The sequence below is a fragment of the Psammomys obesus genome, unplaced genomic scaffold, assembly GCF_907164565.1.
Source record: "Psammomys obesus unplaced genomic scaffold, mPsaObe1.curated_primary_1811, whole genome shotgun sequence".
NCBI lineage: Eukaryota > Metazoa > Chordata > Mammalia > Rodentia > Muridae > Psammomys > Psammomys obesus.
In genome coordinates, this window is record NW_026585691.1 from 14,468,647 (window position 1) to 14,491,651 (window position 23,005).

General features: G+C 44.9%; 1 protein-coding gene and 1 pseudogene across 1 annotated transcript; one reads left to right on the forward strand and one right to left on the reverse strand.

Annotated features, from left to right (window-relative positions):
* Window positions 1-464: 464 nt before the first annotated feature.
* On the forward strand, window positions 465-14,035 carry Gcm1 (glial cells missing transcription factor 1). The gene is made up of 5 exons (XM_055598797.1): window positions 465-539; window positions 9,016-9,268; window positions 10,185-10,297; window positions 11,257-11,385; window positions 13,286-14,035. Exons 1-5 carry the CDS (start codon window positions 465-467, stop codon window positions 14,033-14,035), a joined length of 1,320 nt encoding a protein of 439 aa, XP_055454772.1.
* Window positions 5,506-5,947, reverse strand: LOC129670297 (40S ribosomal protein S13-like; annotated as a pseudogene).
* Window positions 14,036-23,005: the final 8,970 nt, after the last annotated feature.

Here is a 23,005-nt window from a genome sequence, read left to right on the forward strand (position 1 = left end):
TCTTCTTCTTCTTCTTCTTCTTCTTCTTCTTCTTCTTCTTCTTCTTCCATTTATTACTGTGTGTGTGCATGGTGCACGTGCAGAGGTCAGAGGGCAACTTGTGGGAGCTGGTTTTCTCCTTCTACCATGTGGGTTCCAGGGACTGAACTCAGATCTTCAGGCTTGATATCAAGCGCTTTTCCCTGCTAAGCCTCCCCACCCTCTTTTGAGACAGTCTCACTTTGTACCTCAGTCAGGCCCGAACTCGTGGCAATCTCTTGTCTCTGTCCCTGGGCTATGAGCCACCACATCTGGCTTCATGGTTTGTAATCTCTCAAATCACCAGTTGCTGTCACTTATTTTCTTAGCTCTGGAAAGCCAGCCCCTCGGCTGACTGCGCTCACAGAAGGTTTTGAGAGTGAGAGCTCTCCAGCACATCTCCCAGAAGTTGACTAGAGGAGAGCCTGTGTGGACCAGTCCTTATCATGGAACCGGACGACTTTGATCCTGAAGACAAAGAGATACTGAGCTGGGATATTAACGACATGAAGCTGCCTCAGGTATGTGCTTGCAAGAATGCCCCCAGCGTTCGGCTGAGAAGCCAGACTACTAACTTGCCAGGTTCCACGCGTGAACTGTGAGATCCCAGCCAGGTGAACTGCTTCAGGGCTCTGGTCATACAGCCAACTAAGGTGCTTCAAGGTGAGGTGCAAGGCCTATTGGAGCACCTCTTTGTTTTCTAGACACCACAGGCACAGACAGAGATGAAGAAAGCCTTGCTTCCTCCCTTTCAAAGCTCGCTTATTCAGTTTAGTGCTCAGTTCACGGTACTTGCCAGTGGACCGACTGCTCATTACCCATAGCACCTTTTTTTTTTTTTTGCCATGGTACTTTTTTGGTTTTTCAAGACAGGGTTTCTTTTGTGTAGCTTTGGCTGACCTGGACTCACTCCGTAGACCAGGCTGGCCTCGAACTGACAGAGATCTGCCTGCCCCTGCCTCCCAGAGCCTTGGGATTAAAGGCACGAGCCACCCCCGTGCCTGGCTTGCCATAGTAATTTTTAACAGTTAACCCTGAAGCTGGACTATCTGAGCAGTGATGCCCTTGGACAAAACAGCCTGCTCTCGAAAGACTTATTGAAATACCATCCATGGGCTCAATGGGTGGCTTCTACTCTCCTTTTCATGTTGTCTTTGAGCTCCTCTGTGGCAAATAGCTGTGGTGTGAGTGTATGTGTGTGTGTGTGTGTGTGTGTGTGTGTGTGTGTGTGTGAGAGAGAGAGAGAGAGAGAGAGAGAGAGGTCTTATTCAGCAGCCCAAGCTGGCCTTAACTCCCCAAAGGAGCTGAAACTTGCCTTGAACTCACAGTCCTCTTGTTTCTCCATCCCAAGTGCTGGGATCACAGGCCCAACTAGCAAATTCCCTTTGAACTCTAATTTGATGGAAAGCATTAACTAAGACCAAGATTCGGTTTGTATCATCCCTACCGTACCTTCTCCTCCGACAGTCTGAAGATACTTTTACTGAACATTGTTTGGAAAAGCGATGATGAACAACAAGCCCGGAGTGGTCCGCTCATACCAGCTACTGAGAGCGTCAATCCATTGTGTCTGATCCTGGGGAACAAGCAGGGTAGAAGGGTTGGTGATCCCAGTCTCAGCTTATGGCTTTCTAGATACTCCTTCTTGTTTCTCTTTGCTTTCCCTTAATTTCTCCTCAAGTTTTCCCCTGGTGAGTGTTGAGAAAGTGGGAAGACAGAAAATATACCTATTCATCCAAGGGTGCGAATAAGCCGGCACTAAACCAGGCCAACATCCATTTTCAGGACTTACGTTGACAGTCGCTCTTGGTTCCACCGCAATCGCTACAGCTGTTTTTAGGGAACCTTTAGAGTGAATGTTAATTGCTGTTGGCTCCGAGGCCCGTATTTCTCCCTGTTTTCCATTTCATGCTTGTACCCCCCAGAATGTGAACTAGTGATAATATTTCAGGCTGAGGTCAACAGATACGGAAAAACTTTAAACTGTGCGCAGGGCACCCCTATGTACTGATGTACATTTTTGCGGGTGTGGTGGTTCATGTCTATAATCCCGGCACTTAAGAGAGAGACGGAGAGTCACCACAAGGCCAAGACTGGCCTTAAAAAGAAAAAGGAAAAACAAAAACGAAAACAAACAAACAAACAAAAACATCAGCTCCATAAACATCAGCTCCATAAAGGAAGAACAGCTTTCCTGGAGGGAAACCCAGAGCCCAAAAGCTCTTGTTGCAACGTTCTTGACTCCTTAGACCACCACACAGAGAAGCCCACGACAAACGTGCACACACTTGCTCTGGAAACAGACCCTTTGCGGTTAGTGAACAGGTCATTTACAGAAAAGCTGTTTGGCTTGTAGCAAAACTTGGGGGAATCATTACCCTTTAGCATTGGTCTGAGCAGACATGACCCCATCCTGACCTGGGCTTATTCAAACGCTGGAATCTATCTACCCTGGAATCGTATCTACAACCAGTTAAGACGAGAAATGAAAGATCTTGGAAAGATTTCAACAATAGGACTTACAGAGGGATAACCAATGAGAAGCGCAGGTCCTGGAGACATGGGCTGTGGACATGAGTTCCTGCTGTACCTCTCTCTACTGTAGGGCCTCTGAGAATTAGCTGTGTCTCTCAAAATTCCTTTTCCTTCTCTCCTCTGGAATGCTTTTGCTGCATGCAGTGGTCTTTTCTGTTCCTGTTGATTCTGATGGTCAAGGATTCTGGAATGGTCACCCTGGGCCGGTGGGTGTTTTCATTTATTTGTCTGGTACCCTCAGAGGCCAAAAGAGGGCATTGGATTCTCTGGAACTGGAGTTACAGGCAGTAGTGAGCTGCCATGTGTGTGCTGGTAGTTGAACCCATTTCCTCTAGAAGGACAGCCAGTGCTTCTAAGCATTGAACCATCTCTCCAGCCCTATTTATTTGTTGTTGTTGTTTTAAACAGGGTCTCACTCTGTAGCCTGGAATGGGCTAAAATTCACTATGTAGCCCAGGCTGGCTTTGGACTCATAGAAATCCTCCTGCCTCAGTCTCCCAGATAATTAGAACTGCATAGCTTTGCCCAGCTGATCTGGAGTTCAGTTCACAGACCAGGCTAGCCTCAAACTGATGGCTTCTGCCTCTTGAGTGCTGGGGTTACTGTCGTGAGTCCACAAGCCCAGCTTTCCGCATCCACTGTGGCATTAGCCCTGAAGCACAGGTGCTTGACTATGCTATCAGGGTTGGAAGTCGTGTTCTAGGCCAGTGTTCGCTGCCAGCATCTTTCCTGTTCTACCCCCCTTAAATTACACTGGCACCTGCGAACTTAATCACTGTAGAGTCTGCTTGGTTCAAGCAGCAAATATCTGCTGTTGCTCTTGTCTTACTTTCACGTGAAATATGGATTAGATGGTCCCAAAGGGTCTTACAGTCTTCACACAGACGATGACAGTTAAGACAATCTTGCAACAGTTGTTTTCTCCTCTTGGTTGAAAATTGGGGAGACTCTCAATGACCTTTTCCACTAAATAGTATTATTTCACTATAATAATAGTATTATTTCACTATAATAATGATGTTATTTCACTAGTTTTCACAGCAGCTGGTTTTTCTAAGCTGAAGAAGGGCTGTAGCTGTAACATCACAGCTACCTCAATCATTTTATTCCTAGGCAGTTGTCAGGTCAAAACCCATGGCCAAAACTACACTAAAACATTTACTCACACAGTTTCAATCTGGTTGTTTTACTGTTGGCATTTGGGGGGGTTGGGGTTGTTTTAGTTTGTTTGATTTGTTTTGTTTGTTCGTTTTGTTTTGAGGCCAGGTCTCACCATGTAGCCGAGGCTGGACTTGAATTCACTCTGTAGCTCAGAGTAGTCACAAATTCAAGATCCTCTTGCTCTCCCCCTACCTGAGATGACAGGTATCACAATGTCTAGCTAATTTTGTTTTGATTTGTGGTTCTGTGGGTGAATGCTGGGCTCTGTTACTGAGCTGTACTGCCCACCCAATTCCAAGGCTTGCGTTCATTTCATTTTCTCCATGCGGGCAGGGAACACTCTTTAAAACAGTGGCATCAAATGTGAATGGGCTATAGCTCCAATTAGTTAGTTTGTGGCTGGATCAAGATTTTAGCCAGAAAAATTTCTTCTGCCTCCACTGAGGATTAGCCCCAAATTGTGGTTGTCTGAACTCTGTAGATTCAGCTTCCTTTGTGTAATCACAAGCAACCAGGTGTGTTGAGGGCTGGGAAGGTAGCAGGCAAACCCGATTCTGTATTCTTCATCAGTCACTATTGTCCTGATGGCTAGGTCGCGTTACTTCTCATGCAGACATCTGTAACTTCACCGTCTCTGTCCACCTCCTATTTGTCCTCCTGGACAGCTCCACCTATATGGACACCCATGATTACCGGAACCCTCGGTATCAGGTCTGGGTTCTACCCAGAGCTTCTGGTGTGATGTTGATGGGAACATCCCTGCATCTGGAATGATAGACTCTCACCCACCACACATCCTTGGCTTGGATGATAGGAGTGGGAAAGGGAAGGGAGAGGAGAAGAGAGAGGAGATGGTGGTGACAGAAAGCGCAAAAATTAAAAACTGGAGAAACTTGGTCTAGCAATATGGCCGGTCATTCCGCGGTTAGGAATAGGAGGATTACTCTAGAGAGCAGTTTTTAACGCAAAGATGTTTGTTGACTCCTGAAGACATTTAGAATTCCATCTGACCTGGAAGAGGCAGATTCGCTCCAAAAAGTTATCTGTAGGGTCTAAATAACAATATATTCTGTTTCTTTTGTTGTTGCTGTTACAGGGTTTCACTATGTAGCCTTGGCTGGCTACTATGTAGACCAGGATGGCAGTAAACTCAGAGACCTGCCTACCTCTGCCTCCTGAGTGCTAGGATTAAAGGTGTGTGCCACACCTGACATATTTTTGTTTTGTTTTAGTAAGCAACATTTAATCTTGTACCAGATTCACTGAAAGTGCCTGTTTGACAAGCTGGGTGTGTTGTCCTATTCCTGTGATCCTAGCAGAAGGCCAGCTTTAGCTACATAGTGATTTGAAAAGTAACTTGGGCTAGATGAGCCCTTGTTTGCTTTTATCTATCTATCTATCTATCTATCTATCTATCTATCTATCTATCTATCATCTATCTATCTATCTATCATCTATCTATTGTATTTGATGTCCTTATTCTATATGGGTTTACCTCATGGAAAGGGTTAATAAGCTTTTTATGAAAAAAAAAGCTATTTATGCTGAAAGACAATTGTTTTATACAAAAGTTGACTATACTAAGACTGAAAAGGAATTTTAATGTAATACCATGATGGAAATTTTTGTTTTGTTTTGTTTCTTTTTTTTCTTTTCTTTTTATTTTTTGAGATGGTTTCACAATATAACCCATGCTGGCTTTGGTCTGGAAGAAATTCTTTTTTCTTTCTTTTTCATTATTCAAAATGATTTTATGATTTTATTGCTTTGTACACAAGAGAATTTATGCCACTAGCGAAAAGAAGCTGTGGAAAACTCGTATTTCCAATTGGGCGGGAGTACCCACTTAGTCTTATAGTGATGAGCCAAAAGGTGAATTCTGCTCTCTATCAGAATCAGGGGGAATTTAGCATCCTTATCCTTTCTGTTCCTCTCAAGATGCTTCCGGACAGCAACGGCTTTCTTAATCCAATGGTAGAGATCCTCAGGGAGGTCAGGGGCAAGGCCTTTGGACTTAAGGATTCTCAAGATTTAATTACCAGTCACAAAACGGACCTGCGCCTCGCCACGTGAGTCCCTCAGGATCACAACTATCTGGGAGGGAGTCAGGTGCTTCTTGGCCAGTCTGTAAATCTGTTCCTTCAGATGTCAACTTCAGACATGTGGGGACACTACTGCCGTAGGGCAGCACTGACTGGGACAGGCCCTTCCCGGGAGTGGGCGTGCAATTCATAATGGCGAAGGTCTGGCAGCAAAGAGAAAATGAGGGAGGAAAGAGCCCAGGAAGCAAAGCCACATGCCTGTAAGCAATTCTTATGTCTTAGCCTCATAGCTGCTAAAGTTATAGGCAAAACCCACCTCTCTTAGCTCACAACGTGAGTGTTTTGATATCTTATTTAAGAAATTGATTTTATTAGTTATATATATATATATATGTATATATACACACATATATACCCACACTTTTATATATATACAAATTTTTACATATATAAATTTATATATAGTAACATATCATTTTATGATAATCTATTGCAACTTCAAATGACTAAATTAAATTAAAATGAAGGTCATATAAAGAGTGCACTGTGTTTTCATACAACATCTGAAAGTTTACCTGAGTAAATTATAGGATTACATTATGCAGAGAAATCACAGAATACCAATTACATTCCTAATGATGCTACCTAGAAGATGATAAAATATAAATTTTTTTAGATGTGGCATGTTGGAAAACTTAAGGATGTTCCCTTTCAATTATAAACCTCTTAACCAAGAGCAAAAACAAAAAGTTACTCATGAAGAGTTAGAAATTAAAGTAAACAAAGTGTCTGAAAAAAAAGAAAGTGTTTTATGAAAAGTTAGAAATTAAATTAACAAAAGTTCTGGAAAAAACAGGGAGCGTCTTCTGGAAATTGCTAGTAAGGTTAAGAAGCCTTGTTCTTGGTTTTAAAATGACTTTTTTGGTGCTTTTACAATTTAAAAATTATGAGGGCGTTCAGAAATGCCCTCCTCTTGCTTCTTTGGTTCTTGAACATTTGGGACAACTTTATTCAAGCCCCGCCCCCCCCATTTTAATATAAAAAGTTGCCAAGGATTCCACTGAACGTCCAGGCAAATGACAGAATGAATAAACTAGCCAAGAGAAGAGCTTGGCGAGTTCACTTTTCCTTCTAGCAGTTTCTGCACTTCATGCATGTCTCCCTTATTAATGCAGCTAGAAAACTAGGGATACATTTCACTTCTCCTGGCTCATGGGTTTGTAGTTCTGACCAGCGAGGATGGGAGTGAGGCACTCACATCAAAATCTATGCTTTCCTCTAAATGTCTGACTTCGTCTCTCCTGTCTTGACAACTGTGTGTCATATTAGAATAATACAAATCAAATCCACCAATTCTTTATAGCTCAAATGATTAAAGGTAAACAATCATTCAAAGGTAACATACCTGGGGTTGGAGTGATGGCTCAGACATTAAGGGTGCTTGCAGCTCTGGCAGAGGGCTGGGGTTCAGTTCCCAGCACCCACACTGGGTACCTGCACTTACGCACACATATCTCTCTCCACATGAACATATAACAAAAAAGTAAAATAAATCTTTTTTAAAAAATAAAGTAAACTATTTCTCTATGTTTTTCTGTGAGAGAAAGCTGGAAAGCAATGATCTGAATTTCAGTCAGCAGGAAAAAAGGAAGAGAAGATGGGGGTCGAGGTTTTAGGATGTTCTCATATAGACACCGAGGTGTATAAGGCCACAGTTGCCAGGGTCTCTAGTAGGAGACAGAATGATAGAAAAGGCAGACAGCTGGGCATCTTCCCTGGCTGTGCCTTCCAAAAGGGAAGAATTGCAGCTGCCCGCTGGGCTGCAGGGGGGCCCTCCAGGAACACACTCCTTGATCCTCTTCCTTCTGGGACAGAAGTCTAACCTAGGGAATGCTCACCCATCCTTATGCTCGCTGATGTTTGTCTTCAGACATTCCTTGGCTTTGCTAATTAATATTCTGCGCTTTCTTCTTGGGAAAGTAAAGGATTGGTACCTTGATTTCTTTTTCTGTTTTTTCCAGAATCTTCTACCTTGACCTTTGAGAATCTTTTACCTTGACCTTTGAGAATCTTCTCAATGAAAACTCTTCTTATTTTTATGTCAGGTCTCTGAGAGTCGTGATGATGGGCACAGAGCCAAATTAGGATAGCTCTCTTTCTAAGAGCTAGGCAGGATCTGTCACAGGCAGCATCTGTCCTGGTTGTGGAGTCTGGGAAAATGAGCCACACCCAGCAGCTCCATTTATTCACAGCCCACAGCTGGCTAGGTGCTGAGGCAAGCATTTTACATGCATAATTAATCCTCAGAACTCCTCAAGTGGGAGGGTTTCACCACCTCTGTTTTCCACCTGCAGAAACAAAACGGAAAGCAAAGTAACTCAATCTCCAAAGGACCTTTTTATAGCGTGATTGTATTGTGGTTCAAAATCTGCCACCCCAACTGCGTTGAGAGTTGGCCTGGGTAGCTCCCACAGGTCTGACCTTGCCCAACAGAGACCAGTCAGATGCTCAGGTGCAGGGAACAGGGCAGTACCGGGCAAGAACAGAGACTCGTCTTGAGTCCTCTGCATGTCTGTGGGGTAGAGAAAAACAAGGAAACTGTCCATGAAGGAAAAAAAGTGCATTTCCGCACCTCTTTGAAGCAGAGCTCTGCCTTGCTTGTGGCTTTGTGATTCCCTAGATGGTACCTAGATGGTAGCCAACGTGGCATGAGGCATTATCTCACTGCGCTTTCCATCGTCATTATGTACGCATGACGAGATGACCTCACTCAAAAACTCTTGCTTACTGATATCTCCAAGCGCTGGAGAAACAGCAGGATTCATAAAGGCCGTGGCCAAATGCTTGATAGGCGCGAAAGACACCGCTACCAGCGGTTCTCAACCGGTGGGTCCTGACTCCTTTGAGGGTGGAAGACCTTTCAGAGCTGCCCTAAGACCGTCAGAAAACACAGATATTTCCATTAGGGTTCATAACAGTAGCAAAATTAGAGTTATGAAGTGGCAACAAAAATAATTTCGTGGTTGGGGGTCACCAACACGAAGAATTGTATTAAAAGATGGCAGCATCAGGAAGGTTGTAAGCCAGCCACTGTTGGGGCTCACAGATCACCACCAGGATTAAATTCGGGTAAGGCCCCTTGCTCTGCCTCCTGTGGCCCCAGACATTTTGTACATGTATCATAGCTCTACAGAGGCAGACGGGTTGGGTTTTCTCTGGATCAAACTGTACCGGAACCTCCGTGTGTCTCCTCCGTCAGAACGTGAAGAAAACCGACTGGTTCCAGGAGTGGCCGGACTCGTATGTGAAACACATCTACAGCTCGGAGGACAGGAACGCGCAGCGCCACCTGAGCAGCTGGGCCATGCGCAACACCAACAACCACAACTCGCGCATCCTCAAGAAATCGTGCCTGGGCGTGGTCGTGTGCAGCCGGGACTGTTCGACCGAGGAGGGCCGCAAGATCTACCTGAGGCCCGCCATCTGTGACAAAGCCAGGCAGAAGCAGCAGAGTGAGTGAGGCTGTGGGGAGGGGAGGTCGGCAAGAGACCACATAGATGCTCCTACCAGGGTGGGCGTGTCCCAAGGGCGCGGCCAACCCTCCCACTGGAGCTGAGGGGCAGGCAGGGCCTTGAGCACTCTCTAAGGAGAAGCCACCTATCTGCCTGGAATGGCCTTTGCCTTGGGGGAGGTTGATTCATGGAACCGTCAAGAGAAGTTAGCATACAGACTTGCCACCTGGCCCCCGAGTCCTGGGGGAGATACCGGTGAACTGATTCTTCGGGACTGGCACCCCAGGGCGAAATTCGGAAACTCAACTTTGTCCATTTAGATGTAGGCCGTAGTTACCTGCGGGAGTCTTCTCTCTCTCTCTCTCTCTCTCTCTCTCTCTCTCTCTCTTTCTCTCTCTCTCTCTCTCTCTCTCTCTCTCTCTCTCTCTGTCATACTCATTGGGTCGTGAAATAGATGACCCCAGGCTTCCTACCCCTCACCCACTTTACACCTCAAAGGTACGTCGTGTTCTCTCCTAGTAAGGTGTCCTCAAATCTTCCTCTCTCAGCGAAATTTTAGCGGCGGTGTCGTCTCTCTCCCATGTGACTTTGCCCTTAAATCTGAGTTACTAATCTCAAAATACCTTTTCTATAAATAAAGAACACTTAATATTAGTAGGTGCGTAGGGAGGCGTTCTGCTCTGCAGAATGCTTTGAGCTGTAAAACAATCCCACTTGTCGGGCAGCTGCTGGCTGCAGCCACGTGTGAACCCAGATGGCCCTTGGTAGGCAGAGTGCTGGGGTCGTGGGTAAGATCCAGCGGAGGGAAGGGCCTTTGCTCTGGGTTCCCCTCCACTAGCCTGGCATCCAAGCCAGCCGGGCTGCGCAGACTCAGAATCAGCTGACTCTTCCGTCACTTCCGTTGCTCCTTCTGCAGGGAAGTGTTGTCCCAACTGCAATGGGCCGCTGAAGCTCATTCCCTGCCGAGGCCATGGGGGCTTCCCGGTCACCAACTTCTGGAGGCACGACGGGCGCTTCATATTTTTCCAGGTTGGGTTTGAGTTACTTGTTCTGTTCCCTTTCATGTGGCGGCTGTCTATCCTGCCTCCCATAGAGGAATTTTGATTGGTGGTTGGGGGTCCAGGGCTACAGGAGACTGTCCCTCTGGAGGGACAAACGCCCTCACGCCCTACTTTACCGGAGGTGAAGCCCCGGGAACCCGGGCAGGCTGAGTGACCCCGCTCCCGAGGGGAGGTGATGCCTAGCTCAGCACTGGACAGACAGCATTCGGCTCGTAGCCTTCCGCAAACCCCAGCTTGAGTGCCAGTGCCGAGCCAGAACGAGCCCTACATCCAGTGAACAACCTGATTCTTCCTCAAGATCCCAGCCTCCTGCAAGCTTTGTAAGAAACAATCGTGGGGGGCCTGGATGTAAACACGTCAAGAATTGGTTCTGGCACAGGACAGTCTGTGGAGGGACTGACAAACCAGCTCTCCCGAAGACACAGCCCTGCCCAGGAGTCATCTGCCAGGCTGTGCCGTAGCTGCTCCCAGCTACCAGCCCCTTAAAATCGCCAGCTCACGCAAGGGCGGAATGTTTCACACCGGGTTCCCACGTTGGCTGTGGAGACCCCAGAGCCCTGCTTCCTGAGGGAAGTTATCCAGATGGTATCCTCTCTAGACCTCAGTTTGTTATTCTGTAAACAGGATTGGAAATCACAGTATGTATGTAAGCGTTGAGTCAATAAGTGAGAGGAGATGAACGTGGCTGGCACACGCTCCGAGACACGATGGGAGACGGAGATCACGTAAGGAAGAGACTGCATAGGACAGGAGGCAGGCGTGGGCACTGTGGGCCTGGGAAGAGTTTCTGATGCAGCAGGCGACCTTGCTAACCGGGGTCACAGAGAGGACAATACAGAGAACGAAAAGCTACACCTTGTGAAGTGCAGCTCGGTTATTATTATTATTATTATTATTATTATTATTATTATTATTATCTCTCCTCAGTCAAAAGGAGAGCATGATCATCCCAAGCCAGAAACCAAGCTAGAAGCAGAGGCAAGAAGAGCAATGAAGAAAGTGCACATGGCGTCTGCCTCCAGCTCCTTACGGATGAAGGCGAATCCAGAAACAAAGGTCAGCTGCCCCCAAGTGTGCTCAGGCCCCTATATCAAGGCCTCTTCCCTGCAGTGGGCATGGTAGATGGCCCCAGTCCTTTACTGACCAGTGAAAGCAAGCACTCATGGGGCAAACTGAATCTGAAATGGTACTCTTAAGGTTTAGCCTATCTGAAGGAAGCTTGCAAATATTCAGTATAATCATGGACTCATCATCCCTACTGTGAGGTTTGGTTTTTTTTTTGGGGGGGGTTGTTTGTTTGTTTGTTTGTTTTGTTTTTTGGGTTTTTTTTTTAGAGGCCTGAATTTGTATTTAACTTATATTTGGCAACTCTATGTTTTAATTTCTTTTTTTTTAATTACTTATTTATTATGTATACAGCGTTCTGCCTGCATGTGTGCCTGTGCACCAGGAGAGGGCACCAGATCTCATTTTAGATGGTTGTGAGCCACCACGTGGTTGCTGGGAACTGAACTCAGGACCTTTGGTAGAACAGCCAGTGTTCTTAACCTCTGAGTCATCTCTCCAGCCCCACGTTTTAATTTCAGTACACTCAGAATTAATCAAAATAATCTTTACAAATGTTATTAGCTTTATGCTTTTGGAATTTTGTTTTTGTTTTCAAACTTCCACACATTCCTAAAACATTGTTTTCTTAACTGGCCTAAATAATTACAGCCATCCTACCCTGAATGCGTCTGATTTCACCTAAATCTGTGTTTTTCAACATTCCTAAAGCTGTGACCCTTTAATACAGTCCCTCATGTTGTGCTGACCCCCAACCATAAAATTATTTCATTGCTACCTCATCGCTGTGATTCCGCTACTGTTATGAGTAGTAATATACATATCTGAAGTCAGGATAACTGATATGTAATTCCCAAATGGGTCATGACCCACAGTTGAGAACCACTGTTCTAAATAATCAGTTGTTAAGGTGGGTGGGTTTTAGTGTGATACCAGCTCTTGGGACACTGAGTATTTACCAACATTCAGGATCCAGAATTCGAAACCAGCCTGAGCTACACAGTGGAACTGTTTAAAATAAAAGTTTCTGAAAACGATGGCCACCCCAGTGGTAGAGGGAAGCCCATCCCTGCATGGGCCTCATGGCGTCACATATTTATCTCTTTGATGTAATATTAATTCCTGTTGCAAAGCTCCAAGTGTACCTTATCTAGAAGAAATTGTGATTTAGTCCGTTGCAAGAGACCTTGAGCTCTCAAATCCACTTGGCTGCTCCTCGTCATTCTTTGCAGCCTCTCTACTTGGAGAGAACCTCTCTCCTCCCCTCAGGCGATGCTCTTGTGAGGAGAGAACAATATAATTACTTAGCTGCTCCTTCTCCTGTGACTACCTGGGGATGACAGTTACTCCACTTATACGAAGAAATTGAAGCTGACCAGTTTGTGTTCTATTCTTTGCCGTTCCCATGAGCTCAGAGAAAGGTCTCTAAGGGAGAAAAACAATTCAACAATACCCTGATCTCTCACACTAAGAACTAGAATAGTCCAGGTTGGGGAGAAGGAAAAGGGGGGAGGCAGAAGTGGGCTGAGGGGTAGCTCTTCGAGTTCATACCGGTTCTAGTATAAATCTCTGAAGCTGCAGAGCTGTTTGTTTTTCTTAAATAGTCCCTTATGAATGCCTCAAAAGAACAGTGAGGTGCCTGATGTCTGAGTGTGAGGCTATCAAACATCCAGCGTGTCCACAGAGGGCCGCGGGCACTTCGCAGGTTGGGAAGTCGTGAACTGGAATGGGAGTCAGTCTCCTCTCACAGAGAAGCCGTGCCCGCGGTCGAAGCATGCAAGGAATGAGGGCGATCCTATCTAGGGATATTTGCGGAATAACTCAGGGGTGCCTGGGGTGGCCATGTGGATTTGCTTAACTTATTAACATGAGTGTTCGTTTCCCTTTCCAGGCTCTTCCAGGTGAAATACCGAGTCAGGGGAGTTTACCTTTAACTTGGTCATTCCAGGAAGGCGTCCAACTGCCCAGCAGTTACAGCGCACCTTTAATAGCTAACGCCCCCCAGCAGAACTCCCTGAATGATTGTCTATCCTTCCCCAAGAGTTACGATTTGGGGGGAACCACTGAGCTGGAAGATCCGGCTTCCACCCTGGACTCCGCTAAGCTCTATGAGAAATGCAAATTCCCCAGCAGCAGGATGTACGGCGGCGGCGGCGGCGGCGGCGAAGAGCAGTTTCAGCCTCCTGTCCCTGGGATGTATGCAGATTATGACGATCTGCAGGCCTGGAATAAGAACGCTGCCCTGGGGAGGAATCCTAACGATGACGCCTACTACCCCAGCTATCCTGCTCTGCCCGTGACCAACTGGCCCTGTGACTTCTTTCCCTCCCAGAATGCTTTGGAGCACTTCCCCCAGCAGATTCCCCTGGAACCACCTGCGGCCCAGCCCGGCTTCCATCCCTTGTGGTCCAATCCAGGTGGCGAACCCTACGAAGAGAAAGTGCCCATGGATTTCAACAGCTACGTCCCTTCCCTCACATACCACTCACCGCAGCAGGACCCCTTTCTGCTCTCCTACGGCTCGCATCCACAGCAGCAATACTCACTGCCCGGAAAGTGGGATTTCGATGAAGAGATGGTACACACGGGCTTGGAGCACTTCAACAATGAAATGCTCCTCAACTTCTGTCCTTTGAGGTGACTCAAATACGCCCTCCCCTAATCGTGATTCATTAAAGGGCTGGAAGGATTTCCTCAGAAGATGGGTTTCAAAACACGGCCCCAGAGAAATGTTGGAGTCCTGACAAGGAGTAGACAAAGCTTCCCCCCCCCCCCCAAAAAAAAAAGCTGTCTTTTCTAGTGTGTTTCTCCTTAGTATGGAACAGAAAGTCACTTGTGCCAGGCCTGGTGGCACATGCCTCTCATCCAGCACTCAGGAGGCAGAGGCAGTTGGATTTCTGTGAGTTCAAGGTCAGGCTAGTCTACATAGTGAATTCCAAGACAGCCAGGGCTACACAGAGAAACCCTGTCTCAACATCCATCACATCCCACCCCCCAAAAGAAGAAAGAAAAAAAAAAGTTGTTGCTGTTGTTGTTTTTTAAAGCTCACTTGCTTTGTAGGTTGAAATGCTCTCTGATGCCTTGTCGATGTGCTTTGGAGATTTAGCCCCTCAGCAGAGCTGTCTGGAGGGGTCTTACTGTGGTTTACACACATCAACTTAGTGTTTCGTCTATGCCTTTTGGGGAACCAAAAATGAAGGAACAGGAAGATGACATAAGAACTGTGGAGGTGTGGAGCTGAATACTTTTCCAAAGAAGTATTTAATATTTTGTTTAGTTTTTTAAAATGTCTTTTCTAGATTTGTGACTTGTCAAAACAAGAAGCATGACCTCATCCTATTTATAAAGATCAGAAAACAAACGGACACAGGAAGAGAATGGGACTCACCTCTCCTTCCCTTTCTCCTTCTTAATGACTTCTTCTACAACGGCTAAGACTCTGTTCTGTTCATTTTTATCCTTTATGATGTCTCAGTGTCCGGTTCATATATGAGAAAATCCTTACTTAACAGTCTTTGTGAAGGGCTTGGGGTATGGCTCAGTGATTGAGAACTTCCTTAGCATGTCGAAGCCCTGGGTTCAATCCCCAGCAACACATTTCAATTGCAAAGCTTTGCTGGGCATAGCAGCGCACACCTGTAACCCCAGAACTCAGGAGCCTGAGGCAGAAGGATCATGAGGTTGAGGTCAGTCCAGGGGACATAGTGTGAACCTGTCTCCAACAAATTTAGAATATTCTTTGTGGAGGCTAAGAGGCACAGCTGCACTGTGGAACATAATTCCACATAAACTTAGCGTGTGGTGCTCAACTGGGCTTTTGGCTCAGTACCAAAGATCCAAACAGCTGAATACGAAGCCTCTGCTCCTTAGTTAGCTAGTCAGTCCCTATTCTCCGCCTAAGTACTCTTCGGTAAAGACAGCCCAGCACAAAATCTGGAATGAACCTTGCCATAAGCACGTGTTTACTAAATAACCTTCACAATTTGATTTGAAACTAATGTGTACGATACAAGATTCATAAATAAATGTTTCTTGTGGCTCCAGTCCTCTGAAATACTAAAAGCTTTCTTGTCTACTCCATAGATTAATGATATTTTCTAGAGACATATGTAAATATTATTATACATAACATAAAATATACCGTTTTCTATATGTATTATGTGCCTGTGTGTGGTGTCTTATCTGTTATCTACCCTGGCTCTTTCCATTTTAGGTTACAATTGGATGCTGGACCTTTATAAGCATATGGGGGCTTGAGTGGCTTCCTTTTCAATGGCACACAGTGATTCATGTTATATAATTAAGTAGTCCCCAGGCGTAGTCATTCACATTGTTTGACTCTGGTAAATTCTTTGGTATAAATGCAGAAAACTAAATACTTACTCTAGCACAGTTACACTGCAAATGCTTGTATAAGTACATGCAGGCCAGAGAGCAGAACTTCAGAAGGTCCAATCCCACCCCACCTCAAGGCCCTTCCACATCTCAAAGCTGATCTCTCAGCTAGCTCTTGGTGTCTTTGCTAAGTCTGTGTGTGTTCCCATACAGCTGTTCAGCGTGGTCTTTCGGAGGGAACTAACAAAACCATTTGATGCATTTTGAAGGGTTGTTGAGGAAGCCAGTGAGATGGTGTAGCGGCTAAGGGTGCTTGCCACCAGGCCTGCTGACATCACTTCAATCCTTGGAACCCACATGGTAGAAAGAGAGAATTAACCCTAGCAAGTTACCTTCTGGCCTCCATGTGTGCTCACTGCACTCTTGCCTATGTGCAAAACACACACACAATGTGAAAAGAAGTTGCTGGAGTATAGCACCCATGAAGAAGAGTGTAAAATTCATAGTGCATAGCTTAGCACATCGAGATAGCCAAGTCTGTTCGCCATGTTGCTGGCGTGCATTCTTCGGGGAGAAACAACATACTTTTCAAATTAGACACAGTTTGTTTGATGTGTACAGCTGCTTACAAACTATGGTCTTCTAGTGAAGTCTTATTGAATATCACCTAGGTTGTGGGATGTAGCTATGGGCCTGATGGAGTTTCCTACACCAAGAGGGTTCCAGTTTCATTGAGAAGAAGAGGAGGAGGAGGAGGAGGAACCAATTTCTCTTGGTCTGAGATTTTTTTTTTAGTACTTTAAACATTTTTTTTTCTCCACTAGACTGAAGCACTCTTTCATGTCAAACATTTTCACTTTAACAAAAGAAATGATTTTACATACCAGTCATAGCCCATCTCTTGTCTCCTCCCAGCCCTACCCTCCCTCCCTGTTTCCCCTACTCTACTTCCCTCACATTTGCACTTTCAAAAGAACGCATAATCTTGATATTTATTAAAGCAAGGAACGTGTGATTGACTGCTGACTCTACTCCTGAGTCTGATTCCCAACCTTCCAAAAGGCTTCTACTCCTAAACTCCTGCATATTTCTCACAATTAGCTCTAGATTTACAAGTCGAAATAAGATGACACATCTGTGTTTCCATTCTATGTGTCTGTGATATTCTGACCACAGATTAGGATCTAGGATATACATAATGGTATCAGCCCCATCCTTCATCTTCTTAACTGTATAGATGGATGATTCCTATAGTATACTGGATCATTTTGTACAATGAAACCCAACAAAATCAAGATATAGAACACTCATTTCCCTAACAGCTTCTGCTGGTAGGGGGTTAGGAGAGAGGTAGAGAGATGGCTGTGCAGTTAAGAGTATATATGTTTTGCTCTTACTGAGGCCCCAAGTTCAGTTCCCAGCATCCATATCAGGTGGCTCACAATCCTTACCACTCTAGCTCCAGGGGATCTTGCATACTCTTCTGGTCTCCATGGACACCCTTGATCACATGCACACAGACATACCTAAAAACACATAACTGAGAATCTTTTTAAAAAGTTGTTGGGCTTCTTATCAGTCAATTCTTTCCTTGATTTTCAGCCTGCAGCAGCTCTTGTGCACTTCCTGTCACGACAGTGTTCAATTCTTTGAAATGACCTGCAAGTGAAATCACAAGGTCTTTGATATCTGCTTACCACACTCTGATGATGCTTTTAAGGTGTACAAATGTCTCCTGGGATATTAGTTAATTCATTTACTCTGCTGTAGCCACCACACATTATCCATAAATTAACCTTCATATATCCAGACTGTTTCCAGCTTTGCAAATTACAAATAAGACTACATGTTCAAATTAAAGGCTCTCTTGTGGACATTTCTCCTGGCTGTGTACTGAGGACTGAAATAATTTCATCACACAGTAAATGCATGGTATAATTTTAGAAGAAAGTGCTAAGTTGTGTGGTTGCAGAATTCTTCAGGCCTGTCAGAGGTAAACAGGATTTGCCCTCTGTGACTTCATTTTCAAGCTTCTTTAACTCTTAGCCATTCTTAGAAAGAAGTAATGGCGTCTCATTAAGGTTTTATTTTTATTTTTTGAAACAAGGTCTTACTCTAGCCTCAGCTGGCCTGAGATTCACTATGTAACCGGGGCCATCCAAATGCTGGAGTTGCAAGCTTGAGCTACTAGGCCTGGTTTCTCACAGAAGCAATAAATCACATCTCCCCAGTGACTTATAGGATTGGACATTTAAAAAAAATGTTTTATTTACCGCTTGTATGACTTTGGTAAAGTATCTATTCACATCTTTTGCCTATCTCTTTGTTTGGTTACAGAAAATGAGGTCCAAGAATTAGAGCTTCGGGATCTATATCTCTGATCAGACATGTGTTTTGTAGGCTTTTTGCTTTCTGTCTTCTAAATAAACATTTGTAATCAGATTTACAAATATTTCCCAGTTATCACATCCTAATCCAAGGCCATAAATATTTTTCTCTATACTTTTTTGGAGAAATTTATGTTTTTATCTATAGTTAGGCCATGCTATATAGCACAAAAAGAAAGGGCTTCAGAGGCCACATGGACATATGCCCTCAGTCCTGCTGCAGGTTTGCACGTGGCTGGCCATGCAGGCTCAGAGGGCAAGAAGTGCTGTGATCTCCTGGTCCCTGACTTACGTCACATTTACTCTGCTGAGCCCAAGTTGGGCCGTAGAGATGCTACCCTTGTTCCCCATGCCGGTGCAGTGAAAACATCCGTGGAATCCCAGTAAAGGGAATATGCAAGGGTTCCCGAACCCTAAAGCCTCCAGAATTCAGATGACAGTTCCTTTCTCAAGACAGCTACAACCTGTAGTATGTTGGGGGTTCCTTGAAGGTCACATAATCTTTATTTCTAAGATACGGTGCTCTGCAGGTTTTAGGGACTTATCTCAGTGGGCTACCAACCTGTTAGCATTGTGAAACTTTGACTTAGGATTACTGCTTTACAGTGATGTAGTTTTCTGGGACCCTCTCTTTTGTCACTTCATCAGACTGGGTGGCGGTCCTTGGAGCATCATGTTTCTCTTCCTATGCTGATCCCAAGTCTCTACTTCTTTTGTGTGTTTTGTGTTTTTTTTTTTTTTTCTTTTGAGACAAGATTTTGTACTTGCCTCTCTCTGCCTCTAGAGTTCTGGGATTAAAGGTGTGCTCCACCACTACCTGGCTCTAAGTCTCTGCATTTTTAAAAATTATTATTATTATTATTATTAGGTTGTTTTTTTTTTTTTTTTTTTTTTTTTTGAGACATGGTTTCTCTGTGTGCCCCTGGCTGTCCTGGAACGAACTCTGTAGACCAAGATGACCTCAAACTCACAGAAATCTGCCTGCTCTGCCTCCAGAGTGCTGGAGTTAAAGGCCACTACCATCTAGCCACCTAGTCTCCAAATTTTAATGGTTCTATTTTCATTCACGTTGTTTCCTAGTGTTATCTCATGGTCATTCCCCTCAAATGTTACTCTGTGGCTCTATGTTGGTGATTTTTATGGGGAAGGAGGTAGGAACTGGACATCTTGAATTAGCCACCTTGAATCCATCTTTAAAAATCTCAGTGATACTATAGGCAATGACTCTTTAAAACACACACACACACACACACACACACACGCACACACAAAACAGCAACAACAACAATAACAAACTCTCCAAGCTGGGCACACACCTGTGATCCCAGCACTCTGGGTGGCAGAGGCAGGCAGATCTCTATGAGTTTGAGGCCAGCCTGGTCTACAGCTTGAGTTCAGGATAGCCAAGGCTATACAGAGAAACCCTGTCCCAAACAAACAAACAAACAAATAAAAACTTCCTAGTCTACAAGCAGAAACCCTTCCCAAACAAAGGAACACAAAACAGTGGCACAAAGAGATTGTAGAAGATCTAAGGGTTTGGGTGACATCAGTGGTGGAGAAGTGTCATTGGGGACAAGAGTCAAACTTAATACATTCCAGGAAATGTGAGTAAAGTTTTGTTTGTCATATAGAGATTAGTAAGAGGCTTTCCTTAAACCATGTCTCCACCTACAAGTACCGGGATTAAGCCTCTGTGTGGCCTTAGCCCTCTTTTGTTCAGGATGACCTGGTGCTTTCCAACAAGTTGGAGATGGGGTGATCTTATCCTTCAGGAGACATCTAACATTTGTAGAGAAATGTTAGTTATCATAAATGAGAGAAGACATTTAGTACTGACATCTCATCAACCCCGGAGAGCAATGCTGCAAGAGATCCCTGGTAGATAACAGAACTTCACAACAGAGTATCCAGCCCAAATGTCAGCAGTGCTAAGGTTGGCAAACCTAAGACCGAGAATGACAAGTTCAAATCCAGGTGGCTAGTGAGTGAGGTAGCTCCTCTCAGTCTCCCTCCAGTTACCCAACCAAGTTCTGGAAGTCCCAAGCCAACCCTCACTCAGGCATCAGGAGAGTTTGTTCTTCCCACAAAATGCACCTTAAATCACTTTAGACAGTGTGCCTACTGCTCCTCCTGAGTTGTCTGCACCATTTTGAGAATCGGTTCCCTTGGTCATATCTTTCCAGGGCAGAGCAGAGATTTCTAGAGACTCTTTCAGTGATCAAAAACAAGGACAGCTATGGTGCTGTGTACCTGCAGTCTCATCACTCTAGAGACAGGGGCTGGAGGATCAGGAGTCCCTTCAAGTCTGCTTGGGCAACCTGTAGCGAAATCCCGTTTCAAAGAGAAATGGGAGATAAGCTATAGAGCTAACCTTTGGAAAGCTTTTGGTTTTTCCTTCATATTTCCTTATCCCTTCCAGCTATCAAAATAAACCAGTGGTCACTTACTGCTTAATGAAACTTGGAGAGGGGTGAGCCCATGGTTAAGGTTTACAGGCAGTTAGCAAGCAGTAGGCTTTGAAATTAATTGCCATGGAAACTGGCAGGAATCAAAAACCCAATCTAGCATAAAGAAAGGTCTTCTGACCTTGCCCGTGAAGAAATGAAGCTTTAATATATAAACCCAGCCTTGCTCCTAGTCAGCAGCATATCTATCCACTGTGATGTCACTCCCCCAAAGACCAATCTCTACCAAACGACTCTCCAGCCCACCCACTAGTGTGGCTGCCTCTACAGTCACCGTGTTTTAACGACACCTGCCCCTGCTCCTCTTCCATCTCACACCTCTCATTATTGTGGAGATCACCATTGTTACCCTCCTCCCTATCCCAAACCTTGTCAATACTGCTTGTCCCTGGTCATACATACATACATACATAAGTAAGGACATAAAGGCTGGCAAAGAGATGCTAAGAACATTTTCCTTAGATGTTTAAGATTTTTAAGACTGCTATTCATGCTGATGCCCTATTCCATACATGGACAAGAACCAGGCAAGAGACAAAATCAGGCTAGCAAGTGGAAACAGTGGTCATCTTTGCTGTGTGTCTGTGAGCAATTCTTCATTTCTTCTTAACGCCTTTCAGTATTTCCTGAAAGGAGTATATTAATTCTGTATCAAAAGGAAGTTTTGAAATGTATATTTCCCAAGGAAACAATACAGAAGAGAAACACATCTAGAACCTCCATGTTTTCATGTAGGTAGCACATGCTAACCATTTGGGTCTCTGGAACTTGCCTATGTATTTTCCGACTGAGCCAAGCTCTCAAAGCTTTGCCTGTGGACATTTCCCAGAGTGCCATAGGCATGAGAAAAGGATTGCCAACAGCCAGCATCGATGAGGTTTTCCTGGACTCTCTTCATTACCCATGTAGAGGGCCAGGAACTGGAGTGGCAGTCTCTGAGGTCTATTTTTTTTTTTTTTTCATTTTGCTGATTCAAAAAAGTTTGTGAAGCCGGGCACAGTGGCACACACCTGTAATCCCAGCACTCTGGGAGGCAGAGGCAGGCAATCTCTGTGAGTCTGAGGCCAGCTTGGTCTACAAAGCGAGTCAAGGACAGCCAGGGCTACACAGAGAAACCATGTCTCAGAAGAAACAACAACAACAAAAACTAAAACTAAAAAAAAAAAAAAAAAAAAAGTTTATGAAAGTTAAAGATCCTTCCCAGGCAGATGTGCCATTGTGAAATGGTTATCTCAAGTAGGAAGAGGGTTATAGCACAACACCCCAAGACAGCTGGCCCTCAAGTGGGCTCGTAACTGCTGGGTGACATGGCAGTCACAAGGACAGGTGTTCTTGCACACAGAGACATTGCCTTAAGGACAGTCTCAGCAGGAAGGAGAAGTCTATCGCAAATCTTTGCTCTTTCTTGGAGCAAAAATCTCTTTTTTTTTTTTTTCTACATAACATTATTCACCATCTTCTCCTTCTTCTTTCCATAGTTTGTGCCCACCACTCCTTAGGAGCCCCCAAGCCATTAATTCTTTTTATTTGGTTTTATTGTGTTTGCTTATTTCTCCATGTATGTACGGGTGGGCGGCTGGGCAGTCGTGTAGCCCGTGTTCATATTAAGGTTAGAAGACAATCTGTGGAAAGCTGGCTTTCTCCTTCCACCCTGTAGATCCCTGGAATCAAACTCAAGTCGTCAGCGTGTGGTACCCACTGAGCCATCTCATCAGCAAACACCCCCAACCCGATTTAAATCCCCCCATTATCCTCTAACTCCTTTATGCATCCCACTGAACATTTTCTTCCCAACCATCCCCTCCCCTTCACAACTTTCTTGGCAGCAGAGGCTGGGGGCAGGGAGCGCAGGTAGGGTGAGGAAGTAAAGGCTAGTGAGGGGGGTGGAGGATGACGGTAGGGTTGGGGAGCAGAAGTGGATGAGGGGCGTGGGAGGTGTTCCACTGCGTTTAATTAGGGTTGTTTTCCTGGCAGGGGTGGGACTATATGCTTGAACAAGGAAGCCTCCTGATCTTTACATTCTTTCCCCAACTCTTCTGGTTCTTCAAGACTATTTCTTATAACTTGGAAGGAGCATTTTTAAGACTGCTATTTGTGCTTCACATACTGTGTCTTTGAGTTGAATTGTGGCAGAGGTGAGGCAGAGCTAAGAGCAGGGATAGGCTATTTTTAGTCTTGAGCATTTATAAAGATCGCCTTTTGTCCTCTGTCATTAAAGAAGAAGCTGGCTATACCATTTCCTACTCAAGTACTCTCCAGAGTGAGGTCTTCATCGATGTATAGAGCAGCTACAGCAAGCCTATACATTTGGGAAGGGCCATGACTTTAGTGACACTCACAGCCTTTTCTCTTGACTATTTGGCTATTTACAAGCAGCTATTTCTTCAATAGGGCTGGAAACATACTTTTGTTTTTACTTCT